The sequence below is a fragment of the Octopus sinensis genome, linkage group LG20, assembly GCF_006345805.1.
Source record: "Octopus sinensis linkage group LG20, ASM634580v1, whole genome shotgun sequence".
Classification (NCBI taxonomy): Eukaryota; Metazoa; Mollusca; class Cephalopoda; order Octopoda; family Octopodidae; genus Octopus; species Octopus sinensis.
The window spans coordinates 14,290,396-14,304,435 of NC_043016.1; the positions used below are offsets into that span (position 1 = coordinate 14,290,396).

The 14,040-nt window shown below is 36.4% G+C and overlaps 1 protein-coding gene across 1 annotated transcript in view; it reads left to right on the forward strand.

Moving 5' to 3' along the window:
• Positions 1-202: 202 nt before the first annotated feature.
• LOC115222544 (beta-alanine-activating enzyme-like) overlaps positions 203-14,040 on the forward strand; it is a 101,817-nt gene continuing 87,979 nt past the window's right edge. Inside the window, exons 1-2 of the mRNA XM_029792805.2 lie at positions 203-348; positions 12,393-12,484. Coding sequence (XP_029648665.2) covers positions 220-348; positions 12,393-12,484 — 221 coding nt within the window. The 5' untranslated portion in view covers positions 203-219. The remainder of the gene's footprint in view (positions 349-12,392; positions 12,485-14,040) is intronic.

The window sequence follows — 14,040 nt, forward strand, 5'->3', positions numbered from 1 at the left end:
AAGCATTGTCACAAATCTTTGAATATCGATTCATTTAACACATGAAAATCACAAATTGGTCCCAGAGCAAGTTTTTACTTATTTTGCAAAGAATTACAAGAGCGATTCTTACTATTATGCTATTATTTATAAATAAGTCTATATAAGTGTTTTTTCCCCTCTCGCACACTCTCTCTCTCTCTCTCTCTCTCTCTTATATATATATATATATATATAATTATGGGCACCTTACACGATCTTGTCTTGCATGTAATAGATAAGTTCAAAGACCGGGTTGCAGTGATATATGATGATGAATTGGAGAATTCTGTTATCACATATAATGATCTTCATAAATTATCCAAACAGGTAAAAATGATGCTATTATTATCGTTTTTGTTGTTGTTTCTCTTTATTCGTAACTTCCTAATTTCATCTTTAACTGATAATAATGTTTATACAGTTTTCTTTGTTTTGCTAGTTCTTTCTTTAAACTTAAATCAACCACTGCACATTCTTTGCTGTATTTATTTTTCTTTAAATACCTAGATTTAATTTGTTATGATAAGTATCATTTGTTTAAAGTGTTTTGTTTTAATAAATTAATTACCTTTTAACGAGGGCCGTCTTAGAAGCATTAAAGGTCCCCGGGCAAGTCAGTGCCCTGGGCCCTATAGGATTTATACATTGACTGCAAACCACAGCATACATAGGACAGAATGAATCCTCTGGACCCGTGAGGACTCCGGGCAACTGCCCAGTATGTCCAAGCTTTAAAACGGCGCTGCTTTTCGCCAATTTGTTTCGAATATTTATTTACACCATAATTTTCACCAGGCGACTGCATTATCATTGTCCATATTTTATTTAATAATATGAAATAGAATATCTTTATCGTATTTAATAAAGCTAAAACACATGCGACTAATATTGTTCATTTCAAACAAAACTTGTTCACTGTGCATCTTGTTGCCAATGTTGATAATATTCTACTTCGCGAATCGATCTTCGAACTTTACAGTTGTGAAAGGAATCCTTTGTTTGTTGACATTCTATTATTATACAACATCATCTACAAGTGTTTCATGCAATCCCGTTCTCGCTTTTTGTGTCTTTTGCGCGCACACCGACTGAAAACCGTTTATATTTTCCCAAAATAATAGTTGTATTTCCTGTTGACAAACTTAATTTTAAATTTAGTTCCAAAGTAAAACGCGAAAATATTGGTACGATCTGGGGTGGGGGAAAAAAAGATAACCGGTGGATAGAGAACCTCAAGAAATTATTTGTTAAATTTGTCGTTTTGGTGGTAATTCCTTAAACAATTTCCCCAACTCTTGTATGTTAGTATTTACATATTAAAAACTTTCTTTGTGTATTATTAAACATTCGATCATTACATTTGACTCCCTCTCTTCTTTTATTCAAGACTAAATCAGAGGTGGGGCAGTTTCCCCATTATCCTAAATTGGAGATAGGATTAACAGGATAGAATCAGCGTGGCTAATTAAAGGTCAGTCTGAATTGTTGCCGGTCAATAGATGACGGGAAAACGTGTATAGAAGAGGGGTGTTAATGGATATTTACCTTTTGACCGACAGATTCAGAAAATAATTTTTTGTAACCAAACACTTTCAAATTTCGTATACTGGTAGAATGTGTCATATAAAACATCTTTTACTCTTAGCGTTTTTAAGAAAAGTTTATAAAGGTCCGGTGTAATTTTCGAGATGGTGGGGTAAGGAGGGAGAATTTTGGAATAGCTGTTCCTTGAAAATCCCATGCCTCAAGGAAAAGTGAGAACGGGGAAGAGAGAGACGGGGTAACCCTGAAATTATAGGGAAATGCTGTTTTTCAGAAACGTAATTTTTGTTGCATGATCCATGGGAATATTAAAAACGAAATGTGTTTAAAAGATCCTTGTAATTACCTTTTCCTACAAAGTATGGGGCTTTGAGGGACTACTACTCCAAAACAGTGTTGTTTTTCAGAAGAATGAATTTAATAAAATGTTTTATTTCTGGTTCTGTGGGATAAAACACTGAATGAAATAGGGAGGATAGAGATGTATACAAATTTAAAAGTGGAAAACACGACTGGCAAATTCAGCAAATATATTGTATATATATTATTTATTCATTGAAAAAGAATACAATTAACAAAAGTAAGTACTTTGAAGAGAGAAAAAAATTGCTGCAAAGAAAAGAAAATATAGGAGTGAATTAATACACAAAGGAAAGAGGTATACACACTCCATCAATTATCACTCCAGAGGACACTGGTGTTCCCCTCTAAAAGCTTTTTGAGACACCTGAAACAATGTGGAAGCTTGCAAAGCTGAAGTGATGAACCAACCTGGCATGCTCACTACCTGATAAGCTGGGACACAAGAAACTTCCTTGTCAGCAATCCAGCTCTTCCGAATGTCTCAACATCTAAAGGCTGAATGATGTAATTTACCAATCTGTTGCAGCATTCCAATATTGTATTCCATTCAGCTACGGGTGCAATGATTGACCTCTCCTCAGCTACAACTTTAAGAATGTATAAAGAAGTAAAAGTGTTGCTACATGGCATCCTGTAGGGGTTGCCTGCATGTAGCCCAGGAGCAGAGTGGGTCATTGACTCTCTTCCTCTATAGTCCCTGGACTATCTCTCTAGTTCCAGAGTTGAAGGGAATATTTACCCTAACAAGAGCTCATTTAATTAGGTATGTCTTGTTTTGGCAAGTAAACAACTTGCATCTAGTCAGGATGATAATCCATGAAGAACTTTGGAATCAAGGAGCTTTCTTACATCAACGTTCCATTCCCTTGTATTTTACATTTCTGACTCAGAGAATGATGGAGATGTTGAGCCCGTCTAAGTCATTGATGTTTGCCATGGACAATGCATCAACCTGGTCTCCAGAAAATTTGGCTTTTACTGAAAAGTATATCTTTAATAGTGATCAGGTTGATCAAAATGTGTTTTGATTTCAAATTGTCCTAAACAGTCAATTTATCCTGCAAATGAAATGACCAGTAATAATGCAGTGAACAAAGTGAGGAAAGTGCAGATATGAAGTTTATACAGGAATGTGCATTAGAATGGGTGAATGCAGGAACAAAAGGTGTTGGTTAAATTGCACAGATGGTGGGTGGGTGATCTAACTGAAACGAGTTGGAATATTGATAGAAGACATTTTCTGTGCACATTGCAGAGCTGAAATAATGCGAAAACCCGCATGCAGCTTGTTGGATCTGGGCACTCCAGAGGAGAAACAAGAGTGATATTAGTGTCATGCCAAACACCAGGTGGGCTGATGTAGCACCAATTTTGTCTTTAACAGTGAAGTGAATTCCAAGAGTAATTAGGGGCAAGTATTCTAGCCAATTGCTGTTGTGGAAAGCTCTAAGAGTGGATTTTAGTTGTCAGTGGAATCCTTCCATTATACTATTGACTGCAGGACGGTAAGCTATTTATTGTAGGAGATCATTTACAATCTAAAAGGCATGTCAATTCTGAGAAAAGAATGGGTTCGAACTGACGTCCTCAGTTGTGATTGTAGTAGGTGTTGAAGTGTAGCAGTATCTCATAGAGGGATAGCTTCAGACCATTGAGAAAGCCGATCCACACAGGTGAGGTATTTGCAATTCTGAAATGATAACGATGATCTGTGGCGGTGAACTTTCGTCATATGACAAGGGACATAACTCTTGGCCAATTCCTTGATATATCTGTTGATACCAGGTCACACGAAATGGACTTATCAGCTCTAAAGTGGGATTTGCGCCAGGATATGATAGGTTGTGCAGAGCAGGAAAATACCCCAAATGTCTGTGCTTTTTCTATACAAAAGGGCCTTTGTGACCAGCAGAGATGTTGCACCAAATAAAACCTGGAAAAGAGGATAGAGGATGAAGTTTGAAAGAGAGAGAGGAAGAATTTTGAAGTTTGAGTTCTTCATCTTTTCCCTGATTGACAGTTCTCTTGACGGTTTATAGAGGCAGTGGTATGCAGTGACTTAATGTGGATACAAGAAGGGGCATCAACTGCTGATTTATCTGAGCCCTTAATGTAACTAATATCTGTGGTGTATTGGGGTATGAGATTCAGGTAACAAATTTCCCTCAGTGAATGATACTCAGGTTTAGAATACAAAACACGAGAGATTTGTCATTAGTAGAGATAGAGAATACAGGGTCTTCCAGTTATGATAGAAATGTTTCACACTGAGGTACTTTGGTAGCAGTTCTTGGCTAAAGGCACTGTATTTCATTTCAGCTGGTTTGAATTACTTGGAGAAGAAAGAAAGCAGTTGCTAGGTACCGTTAACATTCTGCTTTGACCTTCTGTGAGGAGTTGCAGAAGTTCCACACACTGGGTTTTAAACCAACGATGAAAATTAATCAGACTGATAAACTTCCTTAGTTTCCTGAACAATAAAAGAGTGTGAAAATCTAAAATTGATTTAACTGTGTCATTGAGAGAATGAATTCTTCTTTCATTGATACAGTGTCTCAGAAAATTTAAAGAAGACATTTCACAAAGGCATTTACTGATGCTGATAATGACACCATAGTGAGAGAGATGATCGGAAATTAGTTGCAGATGCTTTTCATGGTCATCTTTGGTAGTGCTGGCAACAAATAAGTCATCAATATAAGATTAGACACAGGCTAAACCCTGGACTACATTATTTATGAAATATTAGAAAATTAAGGAAGAATTGCATAAACCAGATGGCATTTTGGGAAAGTTGAAAAGCCTGAAAGGAATTGTAATGGCCATTTTAGGAATATCTTCTGGCTTGATGGGAATTTGATTGTATGCTGGATCAGACTAATTTTTGAAAACACTCTAGCACCATAAAGAGTGGAAGAAAAGTTCTGTAAATAAGGGACAGGGTATTTGTTGAGTTTTGTGCATGATTAAGAAGCTGATGGTCATGACAAGGCCACTCATCATCTGCAGATTTGTTGGGGATCATATGAAAGGATGAAGACCAGTTGCTGCTGGATCAGCATATGCTTAAACTTTGCTTTGGCAATCTTAGCACAATCAGGAACCAGTTTTTGCAGTTTGGGTTAAAATCATAATGGTTGAGCTCTCATGATATGAGTCACAAAGTGAGTGGCTGGATGATTTTCAACTGTAGGTTGAGTAATGTCAGGGCACTTATACAATAAAGCATCATACCTGCTTGAATGAGAGACATTAAAACAGGGCTGATAGATGATGCCCTTCATACTAACACTTTAGATATTGAGATCAGTGACTGGAATCCATTAATCTGTAATGTTTGACATCAACAGCCAAAATGATGGAAGAAATCAGCTCCAAGAATTGAAGTCAGCAATTTAAAAGCTCTTTTGAGACCAAGACCCAAGGTTATAAATTTTTCTTCAAAAGTTACCATCAGAGAATGGTTAACAACCTGGAGAAGGATTGGTGATGGTTTGCTGTTACCTGGTGCCATGCTAACCTCTGCTCAGTGTTCACAAGAAAATGGATATCAATTGATGTAAAAAAAGGCAGTTGGATTTAGGAAGTGAACCGGGTATGATTGCCACTGTTAGTTCCTGGCAACATTGTTTCCAGAAGGAGAAAGAGAAAGTGAACTGGATGGAGAACACTTATGAGCATTGCTATTGAGTGTGCTGTGGTGCCAATACATCAGAAAGGCTACCCAAGTAGCACTTGGACTACAAGACCATGAGACTACACTCTGAAAGTGTATACTGCTACAGCATGGCTGGATATTTATCTGCACTGACGGTGCATTTATCTTCCTATCTCTGTCTATGAGTTGAGTCTGGAGAGCTGCTACTTCAGAGCTAGTGGGAAAAGATGAATTATAAGGTGATGAAGAAGAACAAGAAGAGATTACTGGTGGCCTTGGTGTCACTTGTGTAACAGTTGAAAGGAATGTTGAAACTTCTCCAATGTTGCCAGTTTTATGGCCATTAACTCTTTGGTAGCAGCTCAGAAATATTGCACAGTAGTCAACAGTCACTTGGTGAAAAGCCTGCTTTAAGATAACTACATCCATGGGGTTATCTCCCAGTAACTGCTTCACACATGGGAGAACTGTGATGTTTTTTTTTTTGTTTTGTCATCTGGCTCTTCAGTGATGAACGGTTGGTGCAGTTGTTGTTGCTTTGACTCTGACATTCATTTAATTACCTCTTACTTGAACATTTCGTATAAGACAATGCCAGATAGAGACGCTACCAAACCACTTCTCTAGCAGGATGTCTGGCGGAAGGGTGACATTCACAAATGAAGTGCAGGCGTTACCTGAGTTTATGAGCAGAGACAAGAATTGCACCTCTATGTAGATAGATCTCACAGTTGGATTGTATGTCTAGAATGTGGAGACTCTTTGGGATATTGAAGCTTTGGTCATCATTAATAATGTTGAGGGTTTGGTGAAAAGCTGTGTAGTGTTCTTGAGATGTGGATTACCAGTGTAATGCAAGGGTATTTTGGTTGACAGGAAAATCTTTGTGAAGTCCAAATACAAAAATATTTTTTTCTTGTTAACAATACAAGGATCTTTGTGGTTTTGTCACTGTCCACAATTTTGCTCAAATTGTTTTCAAATTTGGTGTATGGATTAAGTTTTGTATACTAATTATGAAAATGAAATTCATTTCCCATAAAAATCCATAATTAAAAAGTTATTAGCCTTTAAAATTTGAGTACTTTAAGCCAAACAGAAGTGCCTATTTTACACATCACCATGGTGAAGAACTCTGTTTCCATAGTAACCAAAGTAAAGAAGCATCACATGTTCTATAATTGTTTATTTTCATAACAGAAGGAATTCAATTCTAGAATGATATAGAGATTTTAGAACAGTGACAAAATGGCCACAACTTTCATTCTTGAATTTTTTTAAACTAATAAATGTCTATTTTAACCAATGTTTTGACTGTTATATCTAGCAACTCCTGTTGGTTTGTTCGTAGCTTTTAAATATTTAATTTGTTCATGAATGTTTTCATGTTTTTCAATGTTTTACTGTAGCTAGTTTAATGTTTTGACATGCCGGTGCCCCCTTCCACCTCTGATGATGAAAGAGACAGCAAATGTGGTTTTCTGATTGGCTGAAAATTCTGAAAATTACCAAACTTTGAATACCTGTAAAATTTTTGCAAAATTTTTCTGGAATAATTGAATAACAAATTCAGATTCGGTGTCAAAAATTACATCTATGTAATACTTTAAAAATTTTCTTTAAAGATTTCAACATGCATTGACGAAAACCACAAAGCATCCAAAATGACACTGTTGTTGTTATAAATGACAGAAAAGAGATTAATACCAAGTGAAACAGTTCATGTGAGATGTGTGTTATGTAATGGTAGTAGCTGTAAATTCTTGCAGCAAGTTAACTTTAGATGTGTCACAACCACTGGTCTCTTACCAGACAAATCACTTGTTTATAGCCAATGGCTTGCTAAAAAAACAAGCGCCAAAGACAGAATCGTAAATGAGATTCTCATATGTTGTTTATTCAAAAATGTTCACTACACTGAAATTCTAATGTTTTTTTCTTTTGCACTATCTACTAAAAATATTGCATTCTAAATGTTTCAAGATCTGAATGGTAAGTCACTAGAAAGAAAATTGTGTTTGATGTTTTAAGTCTATTTACATCTAAACAGTGATTTTGAATTCAATTACTATGAAATGAGTTGGTGTTTGGAATTCTGCCAATATTTGTTACAAATACATATATTCTAAAAGAAAAACTATGGAGAATATATGTGTATGTATGTGTAAAAGAATTAAATGCCAAACATTTAGAAAGAAGTATTCATGTTGTGTATAAACACCTTTGTTATTCAGCTTTCCAAATACACATGTTCTGGACTATTGCATATAGGGAAATGAGATGGTTGGATTATATCCATTGTCTCAGGTGGTCACACTTGGGAGTCCAGCTGGATAGTGTAATGACAGTCACTTCTGATAGGACTTTATGGAGGACTCTACTGCCAGAACTCTCTTAGGGTTATATAGAAGATGGACGGATGTATTGCATAGTTAGTGAATGTAAGGATTGTAGAAATCTACATGAATTCCATGTAGAAACCTGGTCAACAGAATGTCAAAGGAGGAAAATCAGAATCCATAATAATTATTTGTGGAGGCGCAATGGCCTAGTGGTTAGGGCAGCAGACTCGTAGTCGGAGGACCGCGGTTTCGATTCCTAGACCGGGCATTGTGTGTGTTTATTGAGCGAAAGCACCTAAAGCTCCACGAGGCTCCGGCAAGGGGTGGTGACAACCCCTGTTGTACTCTTTCACCCCAACTTTCTCTCACTCTTTCTTCCTGTTTCTTGAGTAATGCTGCGATGGACTGGTGTCCCGTCCAGCTGGGGGGAACACATACGCCATAGAAACTGGGAAACCGGGCCCATGAACCTGGCAAGGCTTGAAAAGGGCCCATAGAAAACAATAATTTTTATTTAATCCATAGGAAATTCACCACTCAGTTTATTTGTATATTTATCAGAGAGTATAAAAGTAAAGAGATGAAGGAATGAAGATGATGGTTATGACATCAACTTTATTAAAGGCTACAATTATTTCAATAGTTTGTGGAACCATTTCATCGACTGACACATTGCTTTGTACTTATAAATATTGTGTAAATCATCATCTTCATCAATTAATGTCTGCTTTCGATGCTGGCATGGGTTGGATGGTTTGACTGAAAACTAGTAAGTCTGATTTGGCAATGTTTCTACAGCTGGATACCCTTCCTAACACCAACCACTCCAGGAGAGTAGTAGGTGCTTTTTATGTGCCACCAGCACGGGTGCCATTGATGTGACACTGGCATCAGTCACAACTGCAATTTCACTTGGTTTGACAGGTCTACACAAGGATAGTATATCACCAAGTGTCTCAGCTGTCGTTATCTCTGAGGCCCAACACTCAAACGGTACTTTTTACATGCCACCAGCATGGATGCCAGTCAGATAGCTCTGGCATTGGCCACAACTACGACTTCACTTGGCTTAACAGGTCTTCTCAAGCATAGCATATCACCCAACATTTGAAGGGTGCTTTTTACATGCCCGTTATACAACACTGGCATTGGCCACAACTACAATCTCACTTATCAGCAAGACCTGTGTAAATCTATACAACAATTAATTAATTAATTATTGAAGTTACTTCCAGGAGATATATTGAGGGATGTTATGTTGCAGGATATCAGATTAAAAATTAAATGTCAAACATTCACTCCATGAATGTTTGAATAGATATCTCAGTATATTTCTATTTGATGTAGTTTAAACCTGCTTGTACCACTGTCCTGACATGTCAAGGGTCTGTCAGTGATGGAGAGAAAGAGATTTACTAGATACCCCAGAATTTCAAAGGGATGGCAGTCTGTTACTACAATCTCAGAAATATCAGTAAAGAGAGAAATTGTAGAATAAAGATTTGTTTAGAGATGAGATTTGAAATAAAATAAAGAAGAGTAGGCAGGTGTGGGTTTGTTAGAATGGAAGCATGGAAGAAATTAATGCCCACCTTGGTAATCAGGTCAAGATAATATTAGGTCCACTACAAATAAATTAGATACATTTTAGTTAAGAAAGGAGTGATTGGTAAGTTACACAAGAAATAATTAAGTCAGGTGTCAGAGAATTAATAGGGTAAGAACACAGCCATGAATATAGTTGAATCAATATAAGTTGGTTAGCATTTATCTTTTACTTGTTTTAGTCATTAGACTGTGCCCATGCTGGGGCACCGCCTTGGATTTTTAGTCAGATGAATCAACCCCAGGACTTAATTTTTAAACCTGGTACTTATTCTATCAGTCTCTTTTGCCAAACTGGTAAGTTACAGGAATGCAAACACACCAACACCAGTTGTCAAGAGGTGGCGGGGGGGGGGATATATAGAGACACAGGTATATACTGATACTTCTAAGATTGTAGTAAATAGACTGCCATCCCTTTGAAATACTGTTGTATCTAGTAAATTTCTTTCTCTCCATCACTAACAACCTCTTGACATGTCAGGGCAGTGGAACAGGCAGGGTTAGACTACATCAAATGGAAATATATATATATATATATGACAGGCTTCTTTCAGTTTCTGTCTACCAAATCCACTCACAAGGCTTTGGTTGGCCTAAGGCTATATAGTTGAAGACACTTGTCCAAGGTGCCATACAGTCGGACTGAACCTGAAACCATGGGAAGTAAGCTTCTTACCACACAACCACATCTGCGCCTATGTGGAATTTTTATGTGAAAATTTTTAGAAGGCTTTATTAAATAAGTGACAGCAACAGATTAAAAACAAATTATAATGATTAATTAAATTAGACTTGCATTTAAGAATTTCTAGCATCTCTATAGAGCACAAATTATGGATACTGCCACCCTCTCTGTATGGATGAATGCTACCTATAAATGACCAAAAAATCAAGTAGTTGATATCTTCTTGCGGTCCCAAATGAACTCAGCCAATAAAGTGCATTGTTCTTTTCTTTTGTATTTAAAAAAGTGAATTTCATCATCATCATCATCATTGACTAACATCCGCCTTCCATGTTTGCATGGGTGGGACAGTTTCACAAGAGCTGGCCAGGCCAAAGCCTGCACCAAACTTCTGTGACTGTTTTGGCAGTACATTTATACATTAAATTTTAACAGTACATTTATACATTAAATAATCCATCAAACATTGGTTATTTAAAGGGCATTTCTGATGGTTCTTACAGCTGCACATACTATTAAGTTTGTTGTCATGACTTTATTTTATTAGCGTAAGTTATTACTATAAAGAGATATTGCATTACCATCATTATCATTTTTTATATTTTTATATTGTAGGTGACTTGGATTTATTTACTCCTTGAATAATTAAAAGTACATTTGATATTGCTAATGGTATTTTATTTCTTACTGTTGGTTTCAGCTATGTTATCCACTAGACTAGATGTAGCGGGATACACCAATTTCATGGTATATCTATTGTATATCTCATTATATCTGTTATTATAGAAGAATGCTTTTCTAATGCACTAAAGAAAATTCCTGGAATACTTATAGCTACCCAAATTCAATAAAGGGTTTTAAACCATGTGATATTTCTATTGGTTTGCTGTTATTTATACTAGTTTGATTGGTTTTACATACATTGGTTCCCTTAGAATTATGGGATGTGCAACCATTATTTCCAGGGTTAAATTTGTTATATTTGGTCTGCTTAATCATACCTAATTAAGGTGTAATTTCTGAATTTTTCAGATATTTGCCAGGGTTTTCAAGAGAAATACTAGAGATACTTAGACAATTTGCTTCCTTAACTGGAGGGTAATTTTGGTTATTCACTCTGTAGACTGTCGTTTCCTTATTTATTCTACTCCTGTCTATGTTATAAGCACTTATATTCCTATGTCTATTATTACACTAATTAATTTTACTTTGATGTTTATTAATATGTTTATGTTCCTGTGAGTGCAGTCCACTGTCCTCAGGTATTTTCTCATTCTCCTCTCAGGAATATAACAAATCTTCTCAGTATACCTAGGTACCATCCAAAGTATGATGGACTATGCTAGTATAGTACATGAATAATGAGATAGCTGGTGGCAAATAAAAAGCACCCAACACACTCTGCTAAGTGGTTGGCATTAGCAAGGGTATCCAGCTGTAGAAACCATACCCCAACAGACAGCTGGGGAATGGACAGTTCCCTGCTGGTTAGCTCCATGTCAGACCGTTCAACCTATGCCAGCAGGGAAAGAGGATGTTAAATGATGATGATGATGATTTTTCCTTCTGAGTAACAGTCTACAAGTTAATGGAAGAGAGACCTACAAAAAGGATGGACACTTCTTTTGTTTCTTAGACTAAAATATGTGTGTGTATGTGTGTGTGTGTGTGTGTGTATCAGAAGAGTTTAACATTTAGCATTCAGGTTACTCTGCCTAACGTAATGTTTATTTATTTACAATGTTTTGAATTAATCATTTATCATCTCATAAATTCGGGATTTTGATGATGCAATTGTTTATTTTTGGAATGACATTGTATGGTAGGTGTGAGCAGCTGGATTTAACTGGTTTTGACTTAAGACAAGTGAAATATTTGGGCTTGATGTGACTGGCTTAAATGCTGCGGCAATAAGCTAGAAACTAAATCAGGAATCCATGAAAAATTATAAAGAAATTTAAAGTGTTTTTGCTTAAAAGCTGCAACAGAAAATAACAGTAACTCATTATTTTTAGGACCAATGATAGTAAGTGTGCTACTTGAGTGGTGAGGTAGATATAACTGCTTTCTATTATAGAGAAACATCCTCTAGCACAATCACTACTTTGAATTAAATTGTTATTTGTATATTTTTAAGCAGTTTAGTTAACGTTTTTCAAACATTTTCTTACAGATTGCTAACATTTTGAGAAACTACGGACTTGATGATGAAATAATAGGAATCTGTATGCATACAAATGAAACTACACCAGCTATTTTACTTGGGTATGCTATGATTACTTTAATTTTTACTTGGGTATTCCTTTACTTGTTTCAGCCATTTGACTGTGGCCATGCTGGAGCACCACCTTTTAGTTGAGCAAATCGACCCCAGGACTTATTTTTTGTAAGCCTATTACTTATTCTATCAGTCGCTTTTGCCGAACCGCTAAGTTATGGGGGATGTAAACACCAGAATCGGTAGTCAAGCAATGTTGGGGGACAAAACACAGACACACAAACATATATATATACACGCACACACACACACACACACACACACATACACACACACACATATATGATGGCTTCTTACATATATATAATGGCTTCTTTCAGTTTCCGTCTACCAAATCCACTCGCAAGGCTTTGATCGGCCTGAGGCTATAGTAGAAGACACTTGCCCAAGGTGCCACATAGTGGGACTGAACCCGGAACCATGTGGTTCGTAAGCAAGCTACTTACCACACAGCCACTCCTAACTTTATAACTTGAGTAGTTATTTACTTCAACTTAATTATATTATGGCCGTTATTACTTTTTAAAAAGCTGTTTCCTAGATATAAATCTCCTACAAGAAAACCCTACTCTACTCCATCCTCTTCTTTCATACCTTAATTTTCATCTGCTAGTATGAATCCCATCTCCTTGGGTTTTATTGTCTTGTAAGCTGCATGATGGCCTCACTAGTGCTGATTGTGCAAGAAAAGCACCCAGGGGAGACTGTCAAGTGTTTAGCATTAGGAAAGGCATTCAGCTGTAGAAACCAAACCAAGGCTGACAGTAGAGTGCAATGCAGTCCTTGGACCCATTAGATTCTGTGGTTGTGTGACTTTAAATGATGATGTCTAATTAATGTATTGAGTATCTTTCTAAACATGAATGAGTTATTTGAACAGGCAATATACAACCCTTATATATTAAAGCAACCCCTAAATATTAACCATCTCTCATGTAGCCATGGTTTCAATTATCCAAAGCCCATATGACTGTTTATTGTAAAGTAAGAGATAGATTTTCCTTTTTGCTTTAAAGTTTGTTTTTGTTTTAAAGCATAATTAATAGATGTCTTACTTGGATTTTTATAAAGTTTTATGGTGTGGTTATGTGGTAAGAAATTTGCTTGCCAACCACATGGTTCTGGGTTCAGTCTCACTTTGTGACATCTTGGACAAGAGTCCTCTACAAAAGCCTTGTAAATGGATTTGGTAGATGGAAACTGAGAGAAGCCCATCATATATAAGTGTGTGTGTTTGTAGTTGTCTCCCACCACTACTTGACAACCAGTGTTGGTTTGTTTACATCCTTGTAACTTGTTAGTTTGACATAAGAGACAGATAGAATACACATCAGGCTGAAAAATAAGTACTGGAGTTGACTTTTTTGATTAAAACCCTTCAAGGTGGTGCTCCAGCATGGCCACAGTTCAATGACTGAAACAAGTAAAAGATAAAAGATAGCAAGTGACAACTTAGCTCTATTAAATGTCTTTAGTATGTAACGTTAAAGTTTTTGCCAAAGTGAAGCAATTAGCAAACTTATATTTCATATTTCATTTTCCT